At 42.0% G+C, this 27,024-nt stretch overlaps 1 protein-coding gene across 1 annotated transcript in view; it reads right to left on the reverse strand.

Annotated features, from left to right (window-relative positions):
* MAGI2 (membrane associated guanylate kinase, WW and PDZ domain containing 2) overlaps nucleotides 1–27,024 on the reverse strand; it is a 1,360,388-nt gene that overhangs the window by 127,148 nt on the left and 1,206,216 nt on the right. The window contains exon 17 of the mRNA XM_073551424.1: nucleotides 6,008–6,193. Within this exon, the coding sequence (XP_073407525.1) occupies nucleotides 6,008–6,193 (186 nt within the window). The remainder of the gene's footprint in view (nucleotides 1–6,007; nucleotides 6,194–27,024) is intronic.

The raw sequence follows: 27,024 nt of genomic DNA on the forward strand, positions 1-27,024 counted from the left end.
GTCCTATTGTTTTGTTCATAATTTTAGTGTAGGGATTTGCAAGGCAATGAGAACCCTTGACTTGGGTTGCGAGTTTTCGGATTTTGTACAAAATGTCAACCAATACCTCATACATATTATATATCTTATTTATCTAATGGCACATTTTTTTCTTTTTTGCTAGATTTTTTTTAAAGAAAAGTAGAGGAAAATAGAGTGTGAACATATAACCATCTAAAAACATTATTTTAATTATATTCATTAAAACACCATCATTACCTGTGTAGTGTGAACAAAAAATAATATACAAATAAGACAAGAAGGATCACCATATTCTTGTTAAAGTCAACAGGAGTCCTTCACCTTCACCTATATAGATAAACATGTATATTCTTAAAATTCCCTATTCTTTGCCTGAACTGATACTGCCTATCGTGGAGATTGGCACCCAAGTATAGGTGGATTGGCGCCCCCCGCTGGTTGGTGGCTGTCCTTCAATCCAAGAGTTATGCCCTGATAACGTGAGCTAAAACAGAGAAAAAGTGACAAAGCTAAAACTGAGATCCTTCTAACAATTATGGTCCAATCTTAAGCCCCCGTTACACACTGCGATATCGCTAGCAATAACGCTTTAAAGTCACCGATTTTGTGACGTTATAGCGATATTGCTAGCGATATCGCTGCATGTGATACTTACCTCTGACCGGCGCCGCAGGAAGTGACCGACGAGGAATGATCCAGGAGCTTCTCGCGCGATCAGCGATAACCAGCGGGGGAGCCGGTCGGAGGTAAGTATCACATGCAGCGATATCGCTAGCAATATCGCTATAACGTCACAAAATCGGTGACTTTACAGCGATATTGCTAGCGATATCGCAGTGTGTAACAGGGGCTTAAGTCTATGCTGCTCATCATGTACCTGCAACTATTACCTTATCAAGATACCGGAGCATGCACGTTCACTCATCACTACTGTATATGCCAAGTGTCATAAATAGTTCTAATTGGTAAATAGGTGAACTTTCCTGACAGCTTGCCTTTCTAAAGAATGTTATATTAACTTCACACAGCAATAACTGTTTTATGCTAATCGTGTAAAAAGTACCGTATATACTCATGTATAAGCCGAGTTCTTCAGCACTTTTTTTGTGCTGAAAATGCCCCCCTCGGCTTATACACAAGTCATTGTCTAGAAAGCCAACAGGGGAGGGGGAGCGGCGGAGCAGCAGGTCACAGGAGGCTGGAGCCGACAGCTGTAACTGAGCCCGCTGTTAAAGAGAAATTAATATTTATTTCTCTTATAGCAGCGCACAGTGACAGCTGCCGGCTTCCAGAAGACATTCTACTCACCCACCAGCGTTCCCTCGGAGCATCTCTCTTCTGCTCCGGTTCTATGGCAACCTGATGTTTCACTCTCATTTCAGGTGGAAATAGATGCTTCTGAGATTGGTGCAGGAGCCGTTTTGTCTCAGAGGGATCCAGTAACCTCTAAGATGAATCCCTGTGCCTTATTTTCTCAAAAATTTTCTGCATCTGAACGTAACTATGATGTGGGGAATCGAGAATTATTGGCCATGAAGTGGGCATTTGAAGATTGGAGATGCAACCTTCATGGAAATATTTTTTGAGGACAACCAAACCATATCACCCACTTTAAACCGGGGACCAATGGTCCTATGCCGGTTGGAAAACCGTTCGGCCTTTTCCTGAGAGTGGGACAACTTATCCACTGCTTGATCCCAAATCTACTGCATTCTCTGTGAATCTTTGCTTAAGCTCCTTTAATACTGCGACTGCCTCTAGAGACCAATTCACCACATCAGCGGCCTTTTGGGTCAAATCCGTCAGTGGTTTAACAATACCAGAAAAATTACTTATAAATTTACGGTAGAAATTAGCAAAACACAAAAACTTCTGAAGAGCTTTCAGAGAAGTGGGCTGAACCCAATCATAAATGGCCTGTACCTTGGCTGGGTCCATTTCAATAGCAGACGGGGACAAAATGAATCCCAAAAATGAAATTCTCTGTACATCAAATAGACATTTCGATCCCTTAACATGCAGAGTATTTTCCCTCAAAATCTGGAACACAGTCCAGACATGTTCCACATGAGAATCCCAATCACTGGAAAAAAATCAAAATATCATCCAGATAAATGATCAAAAACTTATCCACAAGGTCCCGGAAAATATCGTTCATAAAAGATTGGAAGACGGAAGGGGCATTAGTGAGCCCAAAAGGCATCACCAGGTACTCAAAATGTCCCTCAGGAGTATTAAACGCTGTCTTCCATTCATCCCCGTGCTTGATGCGAAAAAGATTATACGCCCCCCTGAGGTCAAGTTTGGTAAACCAACAAGCACTTTTAACTCTGGAAAATAAATCAGAAATCAGGGGTAATGGGTACTGATATTTAAGTGATTTTGTTAAGGTAACAATAGTCAATACATGGCCTTAATGAGCCATGTTTTTTGGCCACAAAGAAAAAAACCAGCACCTAAAGGTGAAGAGGATGGTCTGATATAAACCTTCTCCAATGATTCCTTGATATAAGACCACATAGCATCATGTTCAGGTACAGATAACTTGAAAAGCTGACCCTTGGGAAATTTACAACCGGGCATTAACTCAATTGCGCAGTCATAACTCCTATGAGGAGGCAAAGACGCGGACTTACTCTCACTAAACACATCAGAAAAATCAGCCAAATAGTCAGGAACGTCTTGAGACTGGGGAGAGGTGGAGAAAACAGGAGTGTCACTAAGAACACATTGACAACCCCAACTCACCACAGACAGAGATTTCCAATCCAAAATAGGATTATGGGTTTGCAACCAAGGAAAACACAGTACAATAGTATCATGTAAATTGTGCAACACTAAAAATTTACAATTCTCTTGATGATCCGGGGCGACCCGCATTACCACCTGGGTCCAAAACTGGGGTTTATTCTCCGCCAAAGGCGTAGCATCAATCCCCCTCAAGGGAATAGGGGTTCTCAGGGGCACCATGGGGAAACCACAATGCTTGGCAAAGTCAAGATCCATCAGATTCAAAGCTGCTCCTGAATCAACAAAGGCCTTAGCAGAAAATGTAGACAAGGAGCAGATCAAGGTAACTGCCAACAGGAACTTAGGCTGTACACTGCCCACCGCAAATGCGTGAGCAAAACATTTTTCTCATTTAGGGCAGACAGAAATAACATGAGAGGCGTCCCCACAAAAGAAGCATAACTTATTACGCCTTCTGAACTCTTGACGTTGCGCCTAGACAAAACCCTATCACATTGCATGGGTTCAGAAGTTTGTTGAAGAGGCAGCACCGCCTCCCACGTATTTTTACGTTCACGTAAATGTCGATCAATTTGAATGGCTAATGACATGGAGTCGTTAAGACCAGAGGAGACAGGAAATACCACCATAACATCTTTTACAGTTTCTGCCAGACCTTTCTGAAAGAGAGCTGCTAGGGCATCATCATTCCATTTAGTAAGGACCGCCTACTTTCGGAACTTCTGGCAATATAAATCCGCAGCATCCTGACCCTGGTTCAATGCCAATAAGGTTTTCTCAGCTTGATCAATAGCATTAGGTTCATCATACAACAACCCGAGGGCCTGAAAAAATGCATCTACATTAGCCAGAATAGGATCTCCAGGTGTCAGAGAAAAAGCCCAGTCCTGGGGATCGCCGCACAGCAGGGAGATGACAATTTTAACCTGCTGCACCGAGCGCCCAGATGAATTAGGCTTCAAAGCAATAAATAGTTTACAGTTATTCTTGAAATTCAAAAATTTTGACCGTTCCCCCGAAAACACATCAGGAGTAGGGATCTTTGGTTCTACAGCAGATGATTGAGTGAGATAGGCAGAAATTCCCAGCACTTCAGCAGCGAGCTGCTCAACACGATCGGACAATTGCTTAGTCTCCATTAAAGAAAAAATCCTCCTACGGCCCCAGACAAAAAGAGGAAAAAATATATAAAATATTCTGACACTTTTTTTTTACAATTCTTTCCTTCTTTTGAGTACCCTAGAGTCTGCGGTTTGGGCTGGTGATTCTGCTATGAATGGGTCACCGAGGAGGATGACAGGAACAGGCTAAGCCACCAGAAAACCAGAGAGGTTGATAACTAAGCGGATTGCAGACCCCTGATCCTATCAACACAACTAGCAGTAGCTGTGGAGCGTTCCTACGGTGCCCTAGATGCTTCGCCACAGCCGGAGAAATAACTAAGTCTAAAGACAGAAAGGTGAAATCTAAACTGCCCTGGAGCAGATCCCCAAAGGAATAGACAGCCAACAAACATATATTGTCGGTGAGACAAGATGAAACACAAACATAGGCAGAGAACAGACTGAGCAAACAGTGGGGCCCAAGCTGTCTAGACCGGACAGGACAGAAAAGATACTGTCTGCAATCACACGCAAAACCCCAAAAAAGTCCAACACTTCTGATATACAAAAAACCTGAGGCCACACGACCTCACCCCCGCTAGATCAGCACTCTGGTATAACCTGGAAGCAAAGCAAAAAGATACTAACATAACAAGGGACTGAACAAGCTGTAACATATGAAGCAGGGACCAGTGCTGCCCCCAGCAGGGAGCACGCTGAACCCTAGCAACAAAGCAGAAAGCAAAAAAAGGCACCACCAGATTGGATGCAAAGGATTAGCAAAAGAATCACTTAACTGAACCATGCAGATCAGGCAGGGGACAAAAGAACTCCAAATGCACAATGAGGAAAATCACCAGCAACCTTCAAGAGCAGCCAGCTCAATTATATGTTCCCAGCCAGTAATCCCAGGTTCCCAATTATCGTCGTCAGATGGGGAACTTCCATCAATCTGGCCAGCTCCACTACTCTCAGTAACCACCAGAGGGAGCAGAGGGAGCTTTGGCTCAGAAATCCGAGCAAGGGAATTCACAAAAGCCATGCATAGCAGGACAGGGACCGGGGAGCTATGCATAGCAGGACAAGGACTGGGGAGCCATGCATAGTAGGACAAGGACCGGGGAGCCATGCATAGCAGGACAAGGACCGGGGAGCTATGCATAGCAGGACAGGGATGGGGGAGCCTTGCATAAAATGACAGGGAGAGGGAGGCATACATACAATGACAGAGACCGGGGAGCCATACATACCAGGACAGCGATGGGGGAGCAATGCATAGCAGGACAAGGACCGGGGAACCATGCATAGAAAGACAAGGATCTGGGAACCATGCATACAATGACAGGGACTGGGGAGGCATGCATACCAGGACAGCGATGGGGGAGCCATGCATACCAGGACAGGGATGAGGGGACAATGCATACCTGGCTTATACTCGAGTAAATAAGCTTACCCAGTTTTCCGAGGCAAAATTAGGTGCCTCGGCTTATACTCGAGTATATATGGTAAGTGATATTATCAGGAAGTTGCTTATAAACTAACATAATCAATAAGAGGAATACTGCAGCTTTGATATATAGCAATCTCCAATAATGAGGTCATTAAAATAAATTGCATGAAAAATAAGAACAACTACAAACCTATTTCTTAGCATATTGCTATGCATTCATACCAATAAATTTATAGGGCTGGCCAGTAAAAAGTAATTCTATATGTGTACGCACTTACTGTTATAGTTACCTTATAGATTATGTCAACCACTGAGACCCCACCAATTGGCTGAATGGGGTACTTATCTCCATTAGAATGGAGAGGCAGCATGCATGCCTGACACCTGCTCCATTCATTCTCTATGGAACTGCTGAGTGCAGAATTAGCTTTTTTTCAGGAGCTCAATAGACAATGAATGGAACTGCATTTGAGCACCTGTGCTGCCACCCTATTGTAATAGGATTAAAAGTGCCCCATTTTGCTGGTTAGTGGGAATCCCAGTATTTGGACCTCCATCAATCTATAAGTGATCACATCCTGTGAATAGGTGATAACTTTGTGGACAACCCTTTTAAGGGAACATTCAAAAGTTGCCATCACAGAGACCATGATCTATTCTGAAAGGGTGAACTGATTCTTACCCTCCTGAGGGATGATGCATAGTGTAACACTTAACCCTGCATCTTTAATTAGTTTAACAATATCTGCATGAGGCATGTTGATGATAGATTGGCTATTCACAGCTAAGATCCGGTCTCCAACTTTTAACTTTCCACAGCGATCTGCAGGGCTTCCTTCAATAATTCGACCAATTTTATGCGGTACAGCTGTAAAACAATTATACCAGTTAGAATGTAAACTCTACAACAAATAACAGTGTAAATAGCGAAATTTAACAATAAAAAATAACTTTTTTTTGTTAATGTACTCTCTTTGCCACACATTTTTTTAAAGTCATTTTCAAGTCATCATCAGTTCAGACAGTTGAAAATATATTAATTATTCTTTTGGGTTTTCCTATGAAGGTCATGTCCTTTTTACTCTTTTATTGCCTCACATATTCTGTGTGTTAGTCATTGTCTTTTCCTAAAATGCCATGCTTTTGACACTAATGAATCTCTGTATGTAGTACTCCTGAAGAAGTTTATTTACTTTGAAATGCATAGAGAATAAACAGCACTGTTACTTTATGACGTTTGATTCGTGATCTGATATACACCAGCAGGGTACTAACCCATAAGGCTTATGACCCTTGCAATTATATCTAGATCATGATCTAAACAGCCTACATCATGTTGATCAATTCCTCTCTCCGTCCTCGGTGTTTTTCTAATCAGTATAAGGATACGCTATTCAACCATCTTTTATATGTACGATGCATTTTTGTACTAAATTGTTTTTTGTAGCTATGAAGAATAGCTCAGGCTTTTGGCCTGCATTGGTATAAGGAAGGAGTCTTGAGGTTAACCTAAACACAAAGTCCGGTCAAGGGAATTGGTTAGGACAGTCCTGGGAATAGTCAAACAAAAGTGAGTAGTGAAAAACTTTTTCACTGATCAAGTTTACATGTTGGTGGAAATGAGCATTGCCAATGGACCGAACGTGGTCTAGGGACATTCAAAAGTGCCAAAAGCAGCGACAAGTCTATGGGGTAGGTGGAAGGAGACAACTACCCCATGTGCAGTAGCTTGATTGTGCAAAAGAAAACTTGGTTGGAGGGGATAATGGTATTGAAACTACTGGAAGTGATGGTAACATCGGTTGAGAAGCAAAGCATGTGATGAAGGAGAACCACAAATGGTGTAGAAAGTGCCAGGGAGGAGCTGTTGGTATGGTCACTGAAAAGCCCAGAGACAGAGCAGAAGGGAAGAAGCTCTATATGGGGCTCAAGAATTGACTTATTCAACATTCAGGATGGAGAGCACTGAGAAAATGTCTACTGAACTGTTGGCCTTGAAGATTAAAGTTTTAAAAGATTTAATTTTCTGTTGGACGTTGTCTCAAAATGTATCCCATGCGAATGACAAAAAGGAAAAAATGAGACAAGTTTTAAGATGTGTTCAGGAGTGTTCCACTTCTGTTCTATACTTGGAGGTGGCTGTTGTGCTAAGACAGTTCCTTTTTATGTTTGGGATATTGAATTTCTGCTCTGCACATTTTTACAATATAATGGGACAAAATGTTACATAATTATATTTTTACAGTATTAAGTTTAAAGAGTATGTAAAGGTCTCTGCTTATTATAGCGTTTTTTCTTCAACTTCGTAATCACACATTGTACATTAACCCAAAGTATTTAAGGTAGCAGATATTAAGAAAAACTATTGCATTTACATGGTAGCCTTGAACATCAATTGCTTTAGAAAAAAAACTCATTCATCAATTCTTTCCTTTGTAAGGCACACAATTATTATTTTTGACAGTTGACTTAAGAGATAAGAACTCTCAGGCTGACACTGCACTCGGCATGCTTATTTAAGGCTAAGTCAAGCAGGAAGCAAACTCCTTTGTAATCCTGAAATATTTGTTGCAGGCCTAATGGATTATCTTATGACAAAGTGATTGATTTAAATTTCAGAATAGTTCTATAGGCAGGACATTTACTGAAGAAATGAAGTCCCATAAGTATTCGATTTCTTTTAAAGATATCTTATGCTTTCACAAATTGAATAAGGCAGTAGGAGCCAAGAAGAAAAATTTGGTATTGATGACATAAAATAGGAAACCCACTGACTGAAAATCCATTTTATATGATGGTTATAAGACAGAGTTACAGATTTACATATAAAAGCCATAGCTCAATTTAATAAAAAACCTATATGAACACCTATTAATACATGAGCCCTAAGAATGAATCATTCCACAGTGGAAAGTCTTGTCACATTTAGACCTGTTCAAAGCATCCTCCACAGTCATGCAAGCTAATTCATACAAAGCAACACTGTGTTGCCAACACAGATAACCATCTGACTTCTGGCAGGGAGTGTAATGTGGTCATTAGTTGGATATAGCAGTGATGTTCTCTGTGCCAGAAGAGAAAGTTAGGAGCTTATATTGTTTGGCTCATACATAACCACCTCTGCAGCCAACCCATGACTGATGTTTGACTGCAGTGGTCAATTCACATCACCCACTGGAGGTTAACAAAACAGGCAGGACTTGACCAATATTGGTGCTTTGTTTATGGTTTTTATTGACAATTGACAAATTATTTCAGATACCTGTCACAAGACAAAATCGATCATGCAGATGACACACTGTGCTGGAGTCAATTAGACTATGAATTTATTTGGAGTAGGAAGAAGTGTGGCCCAATTCTCATTGACATACCAATAGCAACCATTCATGAATGAGTATTTTATGAGTCTTTATCAGCTGTGTCTCCCCATAATACAATTAAAGAGGTTATCCAAGACTGTGAAAGATAACACCGGAGAGATCACGCAGAATTCCACCGCTGCCACTATATTTGATGAACCTGCATCTTGCCACCCCAATTGATGTCACTATTACATCAGGGGGATCATGTGGTACTGTCTACTCACTTGCTCTGACGTGACATACTGTGCCCCCTGGGAACATGTGCAGTCAGCTTGGCACAGTTTCACACAGGCACCCCCCTGTCCATACAGGCCAAGTGAGGCATGGGGAGTGAGAGGATGTGGCCTACATAGTCTCTGATGTGGCACCACACTCACTCACAAACCTGACAAGCTGAGAAGCCCCTTTCACTAGCACCAGTGAAACAGAGCCTTATCAGCCCAGTTGGACTGCCACCAGTTCCTTGTTAGATATAAGCCCAATCCGTTAACAGTATAATATAGAGCCAGAAACCAGCCCAGATAGCATGGAAAGTTAAAACCAAGAACATAGACGTTGGGATTCGTAGATTGAGATTAAAGAGAAGCCCATGGTCAAATTATATACAGTGCCTTGCGAAAGTATTCGGCCTCCTGGAACTTTTCAACCTTTTCCCACATATCATGCTTCAAACATAAAGATACCAAATGTAGATTTTTGGTGAAGAATCAACAACAAGTGGGACACAATTGTGAAGTTGAACGAAATTTATTGGTTATTTTACATTTTTGTGGTAATACAAAAACTGAAAAGTGGGGCATGCAATATTATTCGGCCCCTTTACTTTCAGTGCAGCAAAATCACTCCAGAAGTTCATTGTGGATCTCTGAATGATCCAATGTTGTCCTAAATGACTAATGATGATAAATATAATAAACCTGTGTGCAATCAAGTCTCTGTATAAATGCACCTGCTCTGTGATAGTCTCAGTGTTCTGTTTGAAGCACAGAGAGCATCATGAAGACCAAGGAGCACAACAGGCAGGTCCATGACACTGTTGTGGAGAAGTTTAAAGCCAGATTTGGATACAAAATTATTTCCAAAACTTTAAACATCCCAAGGAGCACTGTGCAAGTGATCATATTGAAATTGAAGAAGCATCATACCACTGCAAATCTACCAAGACCCGGCCATCCCTCTAAACTTTCATCTCAAACAAGGAGAAGACTGATCAGAGATGCAGCCAAGAGGCCCATGATCACTCTGGATGAACTGCAGAGATCTACAGCTGAGGTGGGACAGTCTGTCCATAGGACAACAATCAATCGTACACTGCACAAATCTGGCCTTTACGGAAGAGTGGCAAGAAGAAAGCCATTTCTCAAAGATATCCATAAAAAGTGTTGTTAAAGTTTGCAACAAGCCACCTGGGAGACACCCCAAACATGTGAAAGAAGGTGCTCTGGTCAGATGAAACCAAAATTGAACTTTTTGGCAACAATGCCAAACGATATGTTTGGCATAAAGGCAACACAGCTCATCACCCTGAACACACCATCCCCACTGTCAAACATGGTGGTGGCAGCATCATGGTTTGGGCATGCTTTTCTTCAGCAGGGACAGGGAAGATGGTTAAAATTGATGGGAAGATAGATGGAGCCAAATACAGGACCATTCTTGAAGAAAACCTGTTGGAGTCTGCAAAGGGCCTGAGACTGGGACAGAGATTTGTCTTCCAACAAGACAATGATCCCAAACTTAAAGCAAAATCTACAATGGAATGGTTCACACATAAATGTATCCAGGTGTTAGAATGGCCAAGTCAAAGTCCAGACCTGAATCCAATCGAGAATCTGTGGAAAGAGCTGAAAACTCCTGTTCACAAACGATCTCCATCCAACCTTCCTGAGCTCGAGCTGTTTGCCAAGGAAGAATGGGCAAGAATTTCAGTCTCTCGATGTACAAAACTGATAGAGACATACCCCAAGCGACTTGCAGCTGTAATCGCAGCAAAAGGTGGCACAACAAAGTATTAAGTTAAAGGGGCCGAATAATATTGCACACTCCACTTTTCAGTTTTTGTATTTCCACAAAAATGTTAAATAACCAATAAATTTCATTCAACTTCACAATTGTGTCCCATTTGTTGTTGATTCTTCACCATAAATTTACATTTGGTATCTTTATGTTTGAAGCATGATATGTAGGAAAAGTTCCAGGGGGCCGAATACTTTCATAAGGCACTGTATTTAATCACCTTAAGGGCACACTAAATAATACACAATATATACAATGGTAATACATATACAATGGTCAGACACGCAAATACAGGTGAAGTTCAAAAGATATAAGCAGACGATACAAAAGTCAGTTACTGGCTTGATGTTTGGTCGTTGGATGCTGGCAACCCTATGGGATGTGTGGGGCGCCGATGAGTTAGTATGACAACCGGGAATATGCAGGAGACCACCGTGCTTGTCATTGCTGATCGGCTATGGACGACGGCTCATGGAGATGATGATTTTTGCTACACATAGCAAAGTGATCGGATGATCACAACTTCAAAGTCTCCTAAGGAGACTATTGAAGCCAGTAAAAAATGTAAAAAGAAATGTTTTTAAAAATATTAAAATGAAAAAAATAAAATCTCCCTCTTTTACCCCATTCAAAATAAAACAATAAAAAATACACATATTTGGTATTTGTGCATTCAGAACTTCTCGATCTATTAAGATATAAAAAATAATTAATATGATCGGTAAACAGATTAATGAGAAACAAATCAAAACGACAAAATTACTTTTTTTTGGTCACCGCAGCATAGCAATAAAATGCAATAACAGGCAAACAAAACATTGTATCTACCCCAATTTTGTATCAATAAAAACGTCAGCTAAGCCCTTACCCAGCCCTAGATGGAGAAGGCACTGTTTTGTTTTTTCTACAAAGTTTAGAATTTCTTTTCTCTACATATATAAAAAAAGAACCTATACATATTTGGTATCTGCAAACTTGTAATTACCTGTAGAATCATAATGGCAGGTCAGTTTTAGCATTTAGTGAACATGTAAAAAAAAAACAAAAAAACAATTGTGGAATTTAACTTTTTTTTTTGCAATTTCACAGCACTTGGAATTTTTCTAATACACTATATGGTAAAATCAATGGCGTCGTTCGAAAGTACAACTTGCCCAGCAAAACAACAGCCCTCACATTGCCATATTGATGGAAAAATAAAACAGTTATTGCTCTGGGGAGAAGGAGAGCAAAAAACGGAAATGCAAAAACGAAAAATGCGAAGGTTATGATGGGGTTAAAATGGAAAATCAAGGAATCTTTGCGAACCTATCAGCATGGTCTATTATATTAAACTAGCTGAGATAAGAATTGATAAAACTTTGCCAAATTGCCAAACTTGTGGGATTTTCTTGTAAGTGTTTAGAGTGTGGAGTGAATGGTGTGGCTGAGGTAAGACATCTAACGAAAGGGAATCCTTCTCGACAAAAGGAGTCAAAGCAGGATGAGAAAATACATTCTGTTAATCTGGCAGTGCACAGGCAAGCAAACTGCGGCCAAATATGACACTAATGCTACAACTAATGTGTCTGAACTCACAACTCTTTCAAGCTTACCACAGATGGGCTATAACAACAGAAGACCAATTTGAGCATAATTACTCAAGAGAAAATGAGTAACCACAAAATTAAGCCACCGAGCAGTGATAAAACATTGCTTGGTAAGATTAATCCAAATTTATATTGTAACATACTGATTCAAGGGTTAGCAATGCACGATTTGATGAACCCTTGCTGTTCAGTCTTAACCCCTTCGCACCCGAGCCTGTTTTTGCCTTCGTGACCGGGCCAATTTTTTCAATTCTGACCAGTGTCACTTTATGAGGTCATAACTCTAGAACGCTTCAACGGATCCTACTGATTCTGACATTGTTTTCTCATGACATATTGTACTTCATGATGGTGGTAAAATTTTTTAGATATGATCTGCGCTTATTTGTTTAAAAAATCAAAATTTGGCAAAAATTTAGAAAATTTTGCAATTTTCAAACTTTTAATTTTTATGCCCTTAAATCAGAGAGTGATATCGCACAAAATAGTTAATAAATAACATTTCCCACATGTCTACTTTACATCTGCACAATTTTGGAAACATAATTTTTTTTTTTAGGAAGTTATAAGGGTTAAAAGTTGACCAGCGATTTCTCATTTTTACAACAAAATTTGCAACACCATTTTTTTAGGGACCACCTCACATTTGAAGTGAGTTTGGGGGGTCAATATGATAGAAAATACCCAAAAGTGACACCATTCTAAAAACTGCACCTCTCCATGTACTCAAAACCACATTCAAGAAGTTTATTAACCCTTCAGGTGCTTCACATGAATGAATGGAATATGGAAGGAAAAAATAAACATTTAACTTTTTTTCACAAACATTTTTACTTCAAAACCATTTTTTTTTATTTTCACAAGTGTAAAAAGAGAAAATGAACCACAAAATTTTTTTGTGCAATTTCTCCCGAATACGCCAATACCCCGTATGTGGGGCTAAACCACTGTTTGAGCACACGGCAGAGCTCAGAACGGAAGGAGTGCCGTTTGACTTTTTCAATGCAGAATTGGCTGGAATTGAGATCGGATGCCATGTCGCATTTGGAGAGCCCCTGATGTACCTAAACAGTGGAAACCCCCCACAAGTGACCCCATTTTGGAAATTAGACCCCCCCAAGGGACTTATCTAGATGTGTGGTGAGCACTTTGAACCCCCAAGTGTTTCACTAAAGTTTATAATGTAGAGCCGTGAAAATAAAAAAAATCATTTTTTTTCCACAAAAATGATCTTTTAGCCTCCAATTTTTATTTTTCTATGGGTAACAGGAGAAATTGGACCCCAAAAGTTGTTGTCCAATTTGTCCTGAGTACGTTGGTACCCTATATGTGGGAGAAAACTACTGTTTGGACACACGGTGGGACTCGGAAGGGAAGTAGTGACGTTCTGAAATGCAGACTTTGATGGAATGGTCTGCGGGTGTCATGTCGCGTTTGCAGAGCCCCTGATGTACCTAAACAGTGGAAATCCCCCACAAGTGACCCCATTTTGGAAACTAGACGCCCCAAGGAACTTATCTAGATGTGTGGTGAGCACTTTGAACCCCCAAGTGTTTCACTAAAGTTTATAATGTAAAGCCGTGAAAATAAAAAAAATCATTTTTTTCCACAAAAATGATCTTTTAGCCTCCAATTTTTATTTTCCTAAGGGTAACAGGAGAAATTGGACCCCAAAAGTTGTTGTCCAATTTGTCCTGAGTACGGTAGTACCCCATATGTGGGAGAAAACTACTGTTTGGGCACACGGTGGGGCTCGGAAGGGAAGTAGTGACGTTCTGAAATGCAGACTTTGATGGAATGGTCTGCGGGTGTCATGTCGCGTTTGCAGAGCCCCTGATGTACCTAAACAGTGGAAACCCCCCACAAGTGACCCCATTTTGGACACTAGACCCCCCAAGGAACTTATCTAGATGTGTGGTGAGCACTTTGAACCCCCAAGTGTTTCAGTAAAGTTTATAATGTAGAGGCGTGAAAATAAAAAAAATCATTTTTTTTCCACAAAAATGATCTTTTAGCCCCCAATTATTATTTTCACAAGGGTAACAGGAGAAATTGGACCCTAAGAGTTGTTGTCCAATTTGTCCTGAGTACGCTGGTACCCCATATGTGGGAGAAAACTACTGTTTGGGCACACGGTGGGGCTCGGAAGGGAAGTAGTGACGTTCTGGAATGCAGACTTTGATGGAATGGTCTGCGGGCGTCATATTGCATTTACAGAGCCCCTGATGTACCTAAACAGTGGAAACCCCCAATTCTAATTCCAACCCTAACCCCAACACACCCCTAACCCTAATCTCAGCCCTAACCATAACCCTAACCAAAAACCTAACACCAACACACCCATAACCTTAATCCCAGCCCTAGCCCTAACCCTAGCCCTAACCCTAGCCCTAACCCTAACCCTAGCCCTAACCCTAACCCTAGCCCTAGCCCTAGCCCTAACCTGTGTACCTGCTTTTTTTTTCTTTACTTTTTTTTATTTTTGTGACAAGATTGCTGCCCTGCGATCTGACTCATAGTAACGCCACTTCTCCTCTGATCTCACACTGACAGATGATCAGAGGAGAAGCAGCGTTACTATGTGACAAGATCCCTGCCTGGCACATAGTAACGCGACTTCTCCTCTGATCTCACAATGACAGATGATCAGAGGAGAAGCAGCGTTACTGTGTGACAAGATCGCTGCCTGGCACAGCTGTGCCAGGCAGCGATCAGCTGTGCCAGGCAGCGATCTAGTCACACAGTAACGCTGCTTCACCTCTGATCATCTGTCAGTGTTAGATCAGAGGAGAAACCGCGTTACAATGAGTGACATCGACGGGAAACAAGCAGCTTTCTCAGCGATCGCTCCCATTGGCTGCTGTGACGCTGACGTCATCAGGACCTGAACCAATCAGGTCTTGATGACGTCGGGGGTCCCAGCATGCATTGTGCACCGGGATCCCCGTGTTGTAAGGTATGTGGGGGTCCCGGGGGGGCACAAAACCGCCGACAGTAGATAAACGTCGGCGCTGCACAAAGCCCAGCAAGCGCCAACGTTTATCTACTGTGGGCGGTCGGGAAGAGGTTAATAGTTCAGTTAATGGGAGAGTAATAATTGTTTGGAGAATGTTTTATTCTGATACCTGTAGATCGTGGTTTGGACAGTAAGACACATAACCATTCTGGCTCACCAAGTTCATTGCTTCATGGAAGTTGTGTATCCTGTGGCAGAAGAACACATTCAGCAGGACTGGTCATACAGTGGGGCAAAAAAGTATTTAGTCAGTCAGCAATAGTGCAAGTTCCACCACTTAAAAAGATGAGAGGTGTCTGTAATTTACATCATAGGTAGACCTCAACTATGGGAGACAAACTGAGAAAAAAAAATCCAGAAAATCACATTGTCTGTTTTTTTTTTCATTTTATTTGCATATTATGGTGGAAAATAAGTATTTGGTCAGAAACAAGCAATCAAGATTTCTGGCTCTCACAGACCTGTAACTTCTTCTTTAAGAGTCTCCTCTTTCCTCCACTCATTACCTGTAGTAATGGCACCTGTTTAAACTTGTTATCAGTATAAAAAGACACCTGTGCACACCCTCAAACAGTCTGACTCCAAACTCCACTATGGTGAAGACCAAAGAGCTGTCAAAGGACACCAGAAACAAAATTGTAGCCCTGCACCAGGCTGGGAAGACTGAATCTGCAATAGCCAACCAGCTTGGAGTGAAGAAATCAACTGTGGGAGCAATAATTAGAAAATGGAAGACATACAAGACCACTGATAATCTCCCTCGATCTGGTGCTCCACGCAAAATCCCACCCCGTGGGGTCAGAATGATCACAAGAACGGTGAGCAAAAATTCCAGAACCACGCGGGGGGACCTAGTGAATGAACTGCAGAGAGCTGGGACCAATGTAACAAGGCCTACCATAAGTAACACACTACGCCACCATGGACTCAGATCCTGCAGTGCCAGACGTGTCCCACTGCTTAAGCCTGTACATGTCCGGGCCCGTCTGAAGTTTGCTAGAGAGCATTTGGATGATCCAGAGGAGTTTTGGGAGAATGTCCTATGGTCTGATGAAACCAAACTGGAACTGTTTGGTAGAAACACAACTTGTCGTGTTTGGAGGAAAAAGAATACTGAGTTGCATCCATCAAACACCATACCTACTGTAAAGCATGGTGGTGGAAACATCATGCTTTGGGGCTGTTTCTCTGCAAAGGGGCCAGGACGACTGATCCGGGTACATGAAAGAATGAATGGGGCCATGTATCGTGAGATTTTGAGTGCAAACCTCCTTCCATCAGCAAGGGCATTGAATATGAAACGTGGCTGGGTCTTTCAACATGACAATGATCCAAAGCACACCGCCAGGGCAACGAAGGAGTGGCTTCGTAAGAAGCATTTCAAGGTCCTGGAGTGGCCAAGCCAGTCTCCAGATCTCAACCCTATAGAAAACCTTTGGAGGGAGTTGAAAGTCCGTGTTGCCAAGCAAAAAGCCAAAAACATCACTGCTCTAGAGGAGATCTACATGGAGGAATGGGCCAACATACCAACAACAGTGTGTGGCAACCTTGTGAAGACTTACAGAAAACGTTTGACCTCTGTCATTGCCAACAAAGGATATATCACAAAGTATTGAGATGAAATTTTGTTTCTGACCAAATACTTATTTTCCACCATAATATGCAAATAAAATGAAAAAAAAACAGACAATGTGATTTTCTGGATTTTTCTTTCTCAGTTTGTCTCCCATAGTTGAGGTCTACCTATGATGTAAATTACAGACGCCTCTCATCTTTTTAAGTGGTGGAACTTGCACTATTGCTGACTGTCTAAATACTTTTTTGCCCCACTGTATACAGTGGCATGTAAAAGTTTGAGCATCCCTTTTCAAAATTACTGTTATTGTGAACAGTTAAGCAAGTTGAAGAATAAATGATCTCTAAAACCCCTAAAGTTAAAGATGACACATTTCCTTTGTATTTTAGGCAAAAATCTATGTTTTCATCATTTACATTTTGAAAATTACAAAAAGGAAAATGGGCTGATGCAAAAGTGTGGGCAATCTGCATGGTTAGTACCTAGTTGCACCACCTTTTGCAAGTATTACAGCTTGTAAATGCTTTTTGTAGCCAGCCAAGAGTCTTTTAATTCTTGCTTGAGCGATTTTCATCCATTCTTCCTTAGAAACTTCTTTCAGTTCTGTGAGATTCCTGGGTCATCTTGCATGCAAGGCTATTTTGAAGTCTAGGCACAGATTTTCAATGACATTCAGCTTGTGCCTTTTGAAGTAGTCTATTGTGGATTTAGACATGTGTTTACAATCATTATCCATTTGTAGAAGTCATCCTATTTTCAACTTCAGCTTATTTACAAATGGTTTTCCATTTGCATCAATAATTTGTTGAAATTTCATTGAATCCATTCTTCCATCTACCCGTGAAATGTTTACCGTGCCATTGGCTGCAATGCAACTCCAAAGCATGATTTATCCACCCCCATGCTTAAAGGTTGGTGAGATGTTCTTTTCCTGAAATTCTGTGCCCTTTTTTCTCCACACACACCTTTGATCATAGTGGCCAAAGTGTTCTATTTTAACCTCACTGGTCCACAGGACTTGTTTCAAAAATGGAATCAGACTTGCTTAGAAGTCCTTCTGCATACATCAGATGCTGAATTTTATGGTGAGGATACAGTAGAGGTTTTCTTCTGATGACTCTTTCATGATGGCCATAATTGTGCAGGTGTCTCTAAACAATAGAACAATGTACCACAACTCCAGAGTCTGCTAACTCTTTCTGAAGATCTTTTGCAGTCAAGTGGGGGTTCTGATTTGCCTTGCCAGCAATCCTACAAGCAGATCTGACTAAAATTTTGCTTGGTCTTCCAGACCTTATCTTGACCTCCACTGTTCCTGTTAACTGTCAATTCTTAATTACATTTTGACTGAGGAAAAGGCAAATTGAAAATGCTTTCTTATCTTCTTACAGCCTTCTCCTGCCTTGTTTGCCTCCACCATTTTCATTTTCAGAGTGCTAGGCAGCTGCTTAGAAGAACCCATGGCTTCTGCTTTTTGACACTAGGTTAGAGGAGGCTGTTTTTTTTTATAAAGATGGGAAATTTGCATCACCTGGCTTCTCCTAACGATGATAGTGAACAAGCCATAACCATAACAGGTTAATTAAGATCTGAAACCTTGGTTAAAGTTATGCGAGCACACAAATCTCCAAGGGTACCCAAATGTTTGCTTCTGCCCATTTGTAATTTTTAAAATGTAAAAAATTACAAAATGTAGTTTTTGTTGCCTAAAACACAAAGGAAATGTGTCAACTTTAACTTTAGGCCTTATAGAGATCATTTAATCTTTAACTTATTTAACTGTTCACAATAACAGTAATTTTGACCAGAGGTGCCCAAACTTTTACTTGCCACTGTAGTTGTGGATTGGTTTTCAAGACATGACAGCATGTTTTCTTTGCTTCCCAGCTTTCACAGTTCCCAAATATCAATGTTATTATTATTATTATTATTTATTGTTATAGCGCCATTTATTCCATGGCGCTTTACATGTGAGGGGGGTATACATAAAAACAAGTACAATAATCTTAAACAATACAAGTCATAACTGGTACAGGAGGAGAGAGGACCCTGCCCGCGAGGGCTCACAATCTTCAAGGGATGGGTGATAATACAGTAGGCGAGGGTAGAGCTGGTCGTGCAGCGGTTTGGTCGATCGGTGGTTACTGCAGGTTATAGGCTTGTCGGAAGAGGTGGGTCTTCAGGCTCTTTTTGAAGGTTTCGATGGTAGGTGAGAGTCTGATATGTTGTGGTAGAGAGTTCCAGAGTAGGGGTGATGCGCGAGAGAAATCTTGTATGCGATTGTGGGAAGAGGAGATAAGAGGGGAGTAGAGAAGGAGATCTTGTGAGGATCGGAGGTTGTGTGCAGGAAAGTACCGGGAGACGAGGTCACAGATGTATGGAGGAGACAAGTTGTGGATGGCTTTGTATGTCATGGTTAGGGTTTTGTAATGGAGTCTCTGGGCAATTGGGAGCCAGTGAAGGGATTGACAGAGGGGAGAAGCTGGGGAATAGCGGGGGGACAGGTGGATTAGTCGGGCAGCAGAGTTTAGAATAGATTGGAGGGGTGCGAGAGTGTTTGAGGGGAGGCCGCAGAGCATGAGGTTGCAGTAGTCAAGGCGAGAGATGATGAGGGCATGGACTAGGGTTTTTGCAGATTCTTGGGTGAGGAATGAACGGATGCGTGAAATATTTTTGAGTTGAAGTCGGCAGGAAGTGGAAAGGGTTTGGATATGTGGTTTGAAGGAGAGATCAGCATCAAGGATTACTCCGAGGCAGCGAGCTTGTGGGACTGGGGAGAGTGGGCAGTCATTTACTGTAATTGATAGGTTCGTAGGGGGGGTCACGTGAGATGGGGGAAAGATGATGAATTCTGTTTTGTCCATGTTGAGTTTCAGATATCTAGTGGAGAAGAAGGATGAAATAGTGGACAGACATTGAGGGATTCTGGTTAGTAGGGAGGTGATATCTGGTCCAGAGATGTAGATCTGTGTGTCATCAGCATAAAGATGATACTGAAAGCCATGAGATTCTATGAGCTGTCCCAGGCCAAAGGTGTAAATAGAGAACAGCAGGGGCCCTAGGACTGAACCTTGTGGGACTCCGACAGATAGGGGGCGAGGTGAGGAGGTGGTGTGTGAGTGGGAGACGCTGAATGTCCGGTCTGTTAGGTATGATGAGATCCAGGAGAGGGCCAAGTCTGTGATGCCGAGGGATGAGAGGGTCTGTAATAATAGGGAATGGTCCACTGTGTCAAAGGCAGCCGACAGGTCCAGGAGGAGGAGGACAGAGTAGTGTCGCTTGCTCTTGGCAGTTAAGAGGTCATTGGTGACCTTAGTAAGGGCAGTTTCAGTGGAGTGGTGTGACCGGAAGCCAGATTGTAAGCGGTCGAAGAGGGAGCAAGAAGAGAGATGGGAGGACAGTTCAAGGTAGACGTGTTGTTCCAGTAGCTTGGAGGCGTATGGGAGAAGTGATATAGGGCGATAGCTAGATACAGAGGATGGGTCAAGAGAGGGCTTTTTGAGGATAGGTGTGATGGAGGCATGTTTAAAGCTTGAGGGGAAAACACCAGTTGTTAGTGATAGGTTGAAGAGATGGGTTAGGGTTGGGATGAAGACTGTGGTGAGGTTTGGGATGAAGTGGGATGGGATCGGGTCGAGTGCACAGGTGGTGAGATGTGATCTTGTTACAGAGTATCTCTGGAGCACGGTACAGAAGACCTTTCCGATCACCTTGGAATAATACCTGCATCTAATTTGGGTCAACTCTGAGAAACTGTCCTGTCTGTATGGGCCAATATTGAACGGAAATAATTCAACATACAGTGCAATCTATGCCATGATGAATTGCTATGACTCAAAAGGCCAATGGTGGGCCAAAACATGACAGCATGTTTTCTTTGCTTCCCAGCTTTCACAATTCCCAGATATCAATGCTACAGAGTATCTCTGGAGCACGGTAGAGCAGACCTTTCTGAGCATCTTGGAATAATACATGCATCTAATTTGGGTCAATTCTGAGAAAATATCCTGTCTGTATTGGCCAATATTGAACAGAAATAATTCAACATATAGTGTAATCTATGCCATGATGAATTGCAATGAATCTAAAGGCCAATGGTGGGCCAAATCCATGTAAGATGGGTGTCACTAATAAAATGGCTTTTCAGTTTAACTAACAGGAGCAGTAGTAGTAAAGATATATTTGTACATAAATTAGGATAAGCCCACACCATGTTGCTTCTTGTTAAAAAAAAAACATTTTACAACACGTCCAGGATAAGCTTGGAGGGTGTTCTTCACTGGGGCAGTTAGTAGTTGCCAGAATATTCTTTTTAATCCCAGTAAATTGGGCCAAAAGAAAAAAAAACTTTCATAAAAACGCAAACATGTGAAGACGCCTTTATAAACAGTACAGTTAATGTCTTAATTTAGTAATACAGCGGTGTTGCAATAATGCAAGGCAAAACTACTGCATGAAAACAGGAACATATGGAAATAGGCAAAAACTAAAGTAGTCTAAAAACACAAAGCGCAACTTGAACATTGCCAGGTTGGGTTATCCTTTTGGCTTATTTTGTAGCTGTGAAGTAAGTAATGTGACATTTTCTAGAATATGCTGTTATAAACATATATTAGGCCTGTTTCCTACTTGCTTTTTTTGCAGCGCGTTTTTCCCGCAAAAAAACGCATTGAAAAACGCATACAAAAGCATACAACTGCTGCGTTTTTTTCAAGCATTTTTATGAGCATGCATGAAAAAAACGCAGCGTTTGTATGCGTTTTTAGTGCGTTTTTACCGCGTTTGCGTTTTTTTCCAACATTAGGTGGCCCCTCACACTAACCCAAACCATGACTTTACTAACCCTAACCCTGACCCTAACCCTAACCCTTAACCAAACCATACTTAACCCTAACCCTGACCCTAACCCTTAAACAAACCATACTTAACCCTAACCCTGACCCTAACCCTAAGCCTAACCCTAACCCTGACCCTAACCCTAACCCTAACCCTGACCCTAACCCTAACCCTAACCCTTAACCAAACCATACTTAACCCTAACCCTGACCCTAACCCTTAACCAAACCATACTTAACCCTAACCCAAACCCTAACTAACCTTAACCCTAACCCTAACCCTGACCCTAACCCTAACCCTAACCCTTAACCAAACCATACTTAACCCTAACCCTGACCCTAACCCTTAACCAAACCATACTTAACCCTAACCCAAGCCCTAACTAACCTTAACCCTAACCCTAACCCTGACCCTAACCCTAACCCTAACCCTGACCCTAACCCTTAACCAAACCATACTTAACCCTAACCCTGACCCTAACCCTGACCCTAACCCTAACCCTAACCCTAACCCTGACCCTAACCCTTAACCAAACCATACTTAACCCTAACCCTGACCCTAACCCTAACCCTAACCCTGACCCTAACCCTAACCCTAAACCCCCTTAACTAACCCTAACTCTAACCCAAACCCCTAAATTCCATGGTTAACAAAAAAAAACGCATGTGCAAAAAAACGCATACATAAGCATGCCAATGCGCACATATGCGCACCCATAGACTTATATTGGGTGTCTTGCTGTAAAAAAACGCATTGCGCGCGCATGCGTTTTTTTGAGGCAAATCGGACGCACAAAAAATGCAACAAGTTGCATTTTGTGCGCCCGAGCGCATACCGCAAAAAAACGCTTGCGCGGTAAAACGCGTACAAACGCATGTGTATGCGCACATAAGCGCATCCCATGCAAAGTATAGGAAAAAAAAACGCATGCGCTATTTAGCGCTAAATTACCGCGAAAAAAAACGCAAATGTGAAACCAGCCTTAGATGAAAAGTTTACACAGCGCAAGTACTAAAAGTCTAAGCTTATATTTCTATTTTATCTTGCGCTAATAAACGTATTGTCTTGGTTACTGTCCAATATGTTATACAATATAAAATACTTAACTTTTTTTGGACCATGTTCTCTGAAAGTAATAGCCTCTTAAAAACTCCCATTGGTCTTATTCTCAGCTTTTTATTATACTGTATATTAATCCACTTCACTGTTTTTCTAGGGAGATTCTTTATTCTCATCTGCTCTATTGAGAACCTGTGCCTTGAACCATAGGGATTTACATTTTTAGTAGAAACAAAATTAGTTTATGGAGAAGATGAAAAGCAGAAATACGTGCAACATAAAGCTCTAAATCAATATATACAGAAAGTTGGAAAGGAAATAAAACCCACATATAATTTATTGGTTTAGAAATATAGCAATTAAATGTAGACTGCAATAAGACTGTAGCTCTGCTCCTTTACGGATGGACTAAACTCGTTCTAAATTCCGACTATTCATTTCTATGTCTGAATTGTCAGGAATGTATTAGAGTGTTTCTGCTTGGTAATTTCATAAATTGAGGGTATGTGGCATTATAATAAGAAATGCAGACACCGCTTATCCACTTAACCCTTGTTCACAAAATCTCTAGCAGCTCGATGTTAAAGTGATTTCCCTGGTTAAACTGCAACTTCAGCAAGAACTACATCATGTTAAATCCTAACAGAGTGTAATATACATACTGTTAGGCTATGTTCACATGTTCCACTTCACATCTTTTTGTTGCATTTTTTCAGCAGGTAAAACCTGCTGTCTTGGCAGTAGACAAGCGTCTTACAAAAAGCAGGTTTTGCTGCATTTTTTTTTGGCTGCGTTTTCCAGGATCCCATGGCTACATGGACGTCCCTGAATTCTGAATAAATATTCAGAGTACTCTTCTGGAGTTCAGTTGAGAATAAGAATATTTTTCCTTTTTTTGCAGCGACAGACAAAATTTTTAAAGGATTTAAAAACTCTTAATAAAGTCACCAGCTGTCCAACATTTTAATTTAAAAGTGAATGAAGGAAGTAGGATATTGGATGGGCAGCAGTTGCTAGTTTGCAAACATGTGGTAGATAAGAGGGGCTAAGGCCAGTTTCACACTTACATTTTTCAGATCAGTTGTAATCCACGAAAATGGCGGAAAACGGATCTGACGGTGTTTTGACAGCAACTTGTGTTACCGGACCGTTGTTTTGACGGATCCGGCGAAGGTTGAATTTTAAAGGAACCCGTGCCCGGCAAAAGAGAGAAAGACACTTTTTCCCGCTCCCGGAAAGGCATTCAGGGTGAAAAAAATGTTCCTGGAGCAGAGTTTCCGGGCATGCGCAGTTAAAAATAGCGGACCGTCAACAAAAAAAACGTTGCAGCGTCCGTCTCATCCGCCCGGGAGAGGGTAAAATTTTGACGGATCCATCAAAAAACGGGTGTGACTGACGACCGTCAGTCAAGATTCGCCACTAATGTAAGTCTATGGGGGGGAAAAACGGATCCGCCCCTTTTTGGCGGATCTGTTTTTCCCCGAAATTGGCGGATTTTGACTGACGCAAAAAAACTGAAGTGTGAAACAGGCCTTACAAGGGGAGGAACTTCAAGTGATCGGTAGAGCAGAAATAAATACTAAAATACTGTAGATAAACTTGCTCACACTGTTCACCTATCAGTCAGCAAGTATGTTCTGCATATTCCTTTAAGGCGGAGGTCACACTAGCGTTGAATACAGAAAAGTGCTATGCGATGAAACATCGCATAGCACTCAGACCACTGTTAATCTATGGGGCAGCTCCCATCACCTTTTTTTTCTAGGCTGTATTCTACGTGCAAGTGAAATCGCAGCATGCTGCGATTGGCACTGAGACTCGGCCGAGTCTCGGCTTACTCGCACCCATATAAGTTTATGGGTGCGAGTGACACGGCGCACATCACTTGGATATCATCTGAGTGCTGTGCCATATACGTCGACGCCGGCAACGGAGGAGATGGAGAAATTACTTTCTCCGCCTCCTTCGCAGCTGTGCTCCGATCCTCTCTGTGCGAGATGCTCGGAGAACAGTAGCATGACACTCGGCCTCTGCTCACAGCAGAGGAGGAGCTGAGGGTCATTAGCATATCGCAACTCGGATCCCGCTCGCAGCAGAGCAGGAGCTGAGGGTCATTAGCATATCGCATCCTATGCTCTCGCATCCGAAGCCATACGCTAGTGTGACCCCGGCCTAACACAAATTTCTTGAAACAAATCCTGCAGAAAACACAGGGGTTTATTTCTGCTGATGTGTTCTATTTTTGGGTGGTGCATGTCTGAGGCACAATATTTGCAAGCCAAAATCAGGAGAGGAAAAATTAGAGGAAAAGTATAAGGCTGAGTTCACACGTGGTGCTTTTTTCGCGTTTGCCGTGAAAATGCGAAAAATAAGCATCCCATGCATTCCTATGGGATTCTGCAATGCTGTGCTAATGCTGCGGTTTGTACCGCGGCGGAATCGTTTCTCGGTAAAAAACGCAGCATGCTCATTAATTTTGCGGAATTGCGGCGATCCCGCACCCATAGGAATGCATTGTTCCGCTTACTTCCCGCATGTGGCTGTGCACACCATGCGAAAAGTAAGCAGAACAATTGCGGATGGTACCCACGGTCCGGAGGAGAGGAGACTGTCCTCCGGGCTTTGGGTACCATATCCCTGTAAAAAATAGAATTTAAAATAAAAAATATTGTTATTCTCACCTTCCGACGTCCCGCGCAGCCTTCCCGCCTCTCTCCACGCTCCCGTTCCTAGTAAGCCTTTGTGAAAATACCCGCGATGACGTCCATTCTCGCGGGATCGCGAAGTCTCGCGGTCATTCGCGTGACGTCATCGCGAATTACCGTGAGACGTCGCGATCCCGCGAGAACGTACATCATCGCGGGCATTTTCGCAAAGGATTACTGGGAACAGGAGCGTGGAGAGAGGCGGGAAGGCTGCGCGGGACGTCGGAAGGTAAGAATAACACCATTTTTTATTTTTTTATTATTTTTTTACATTTTATCTTTTACTACTGATGCTGCATAGGCAGCCTCATTAGTAAAAAGTTGGTCACACTTGTCAAACACTATGTTTGACGAGTGTGACCAACCTGTCAATCAGTTCTCCAAGCGATGCTACAGATCGCTTGGAAAACGCTAGCATTTTGCAAGCTAATTACGCTTGCAAAATGCTAATTTTTCAGCGGGAAAATCACAGGAATTTAAAATGCGATTTTCCCGCGGAATGAAATTCTGGAACTCTCGCGGTAATTTCCGCAAGACTTCCGCTACGTGTGAACTTAGCCTAATAGAAACACGTCACCATTTTTGCATTTTTCACCCACTCCTGATTTTGACTTACACATACTGATGTAAAATACTCAACAAATAGTGCCTTAAAGTGAATATCATCATTAAAGTGGCATCCTGCAACCAAAAAATAGCCCAGGTTCCAACATCAATTAAAGAAAATTATGCAACATTCACAAGTTCATCCATTGCCTATGATGCTTTTTGCTGTCCTTCCCCCATACAGACTTGGATTTTTACCAAAGTAAAAGGATTTCACCACTGATGAATGCTGCAGTTTTTTCTTCTATGATGATTGGCAGGCACCGCACTGCCTAAGGAGAGTGCCTCTGACTGCTGCGCCCTCCCCTCTCTCACCCCTCTTTCCCCCAAGCTTGTCTGAGGCACACTTTGGTTCAGCTGCCCATGGTGGGAGGAATAGGGATGAGGGATGAGGTGAGGGATCGTAAGCCAATCAGGGGCAGGGGTTTCAATTCACCCCTCCCTCCTCCTTACAGCTCCTATATATGCTATGGTATGATGCCTATTACTTCCTCTTCCTCCCGGCTTGAAGCGGGTCCTGGAGGCGCTTGTCCACCCTCCCTCCCTTATTGAGATGAGTTTGTAATATTTTTTCTAATTGTTTTGTTTTTTCCTAGATTTCAAGTCACAGCGGTAAAAGAAAGAAAGGACACAAGACTATGGCTCGTTGGCTGACTTGCCTGTGAATTGGGAACAGGGCATTGAGCGACGAGCACGTCTTAATAAAATATAAGTGCTTTTTAATGGTTGTTATTAAAAGATAATAAAGCTGTGACCGACCTTCACCCATCACTTTGTGTTATGTGCATTATTTGGTTGGGGTTTGTGTTTTGGAAAGTGTGCCAAAGGAGGGGGGTCCGGGTCCTGGCTCTGGGGTCGCTGCAGTCTAATCCTATGATTGTTATCTAAAATTTAGAGCATGTAATGAATGTTGTGACCAAAAATAACATACAAG

This window comes from Dendrobates tinctorius, unplaced genomic scaffold, assembly GCF_039654945.1.
Source record: "Dendrobates tinctorius isolate UK_male_01 unplaced genomic scaffold, ASM3965494v1 ptg000176l, whole genome shotgun sequence".
NCBI lineage: Eukaryota > Metazoa > Chordata > Amphibia > Anura > Dendrobatidae > Dendrobates > Dendrobates tinctorius.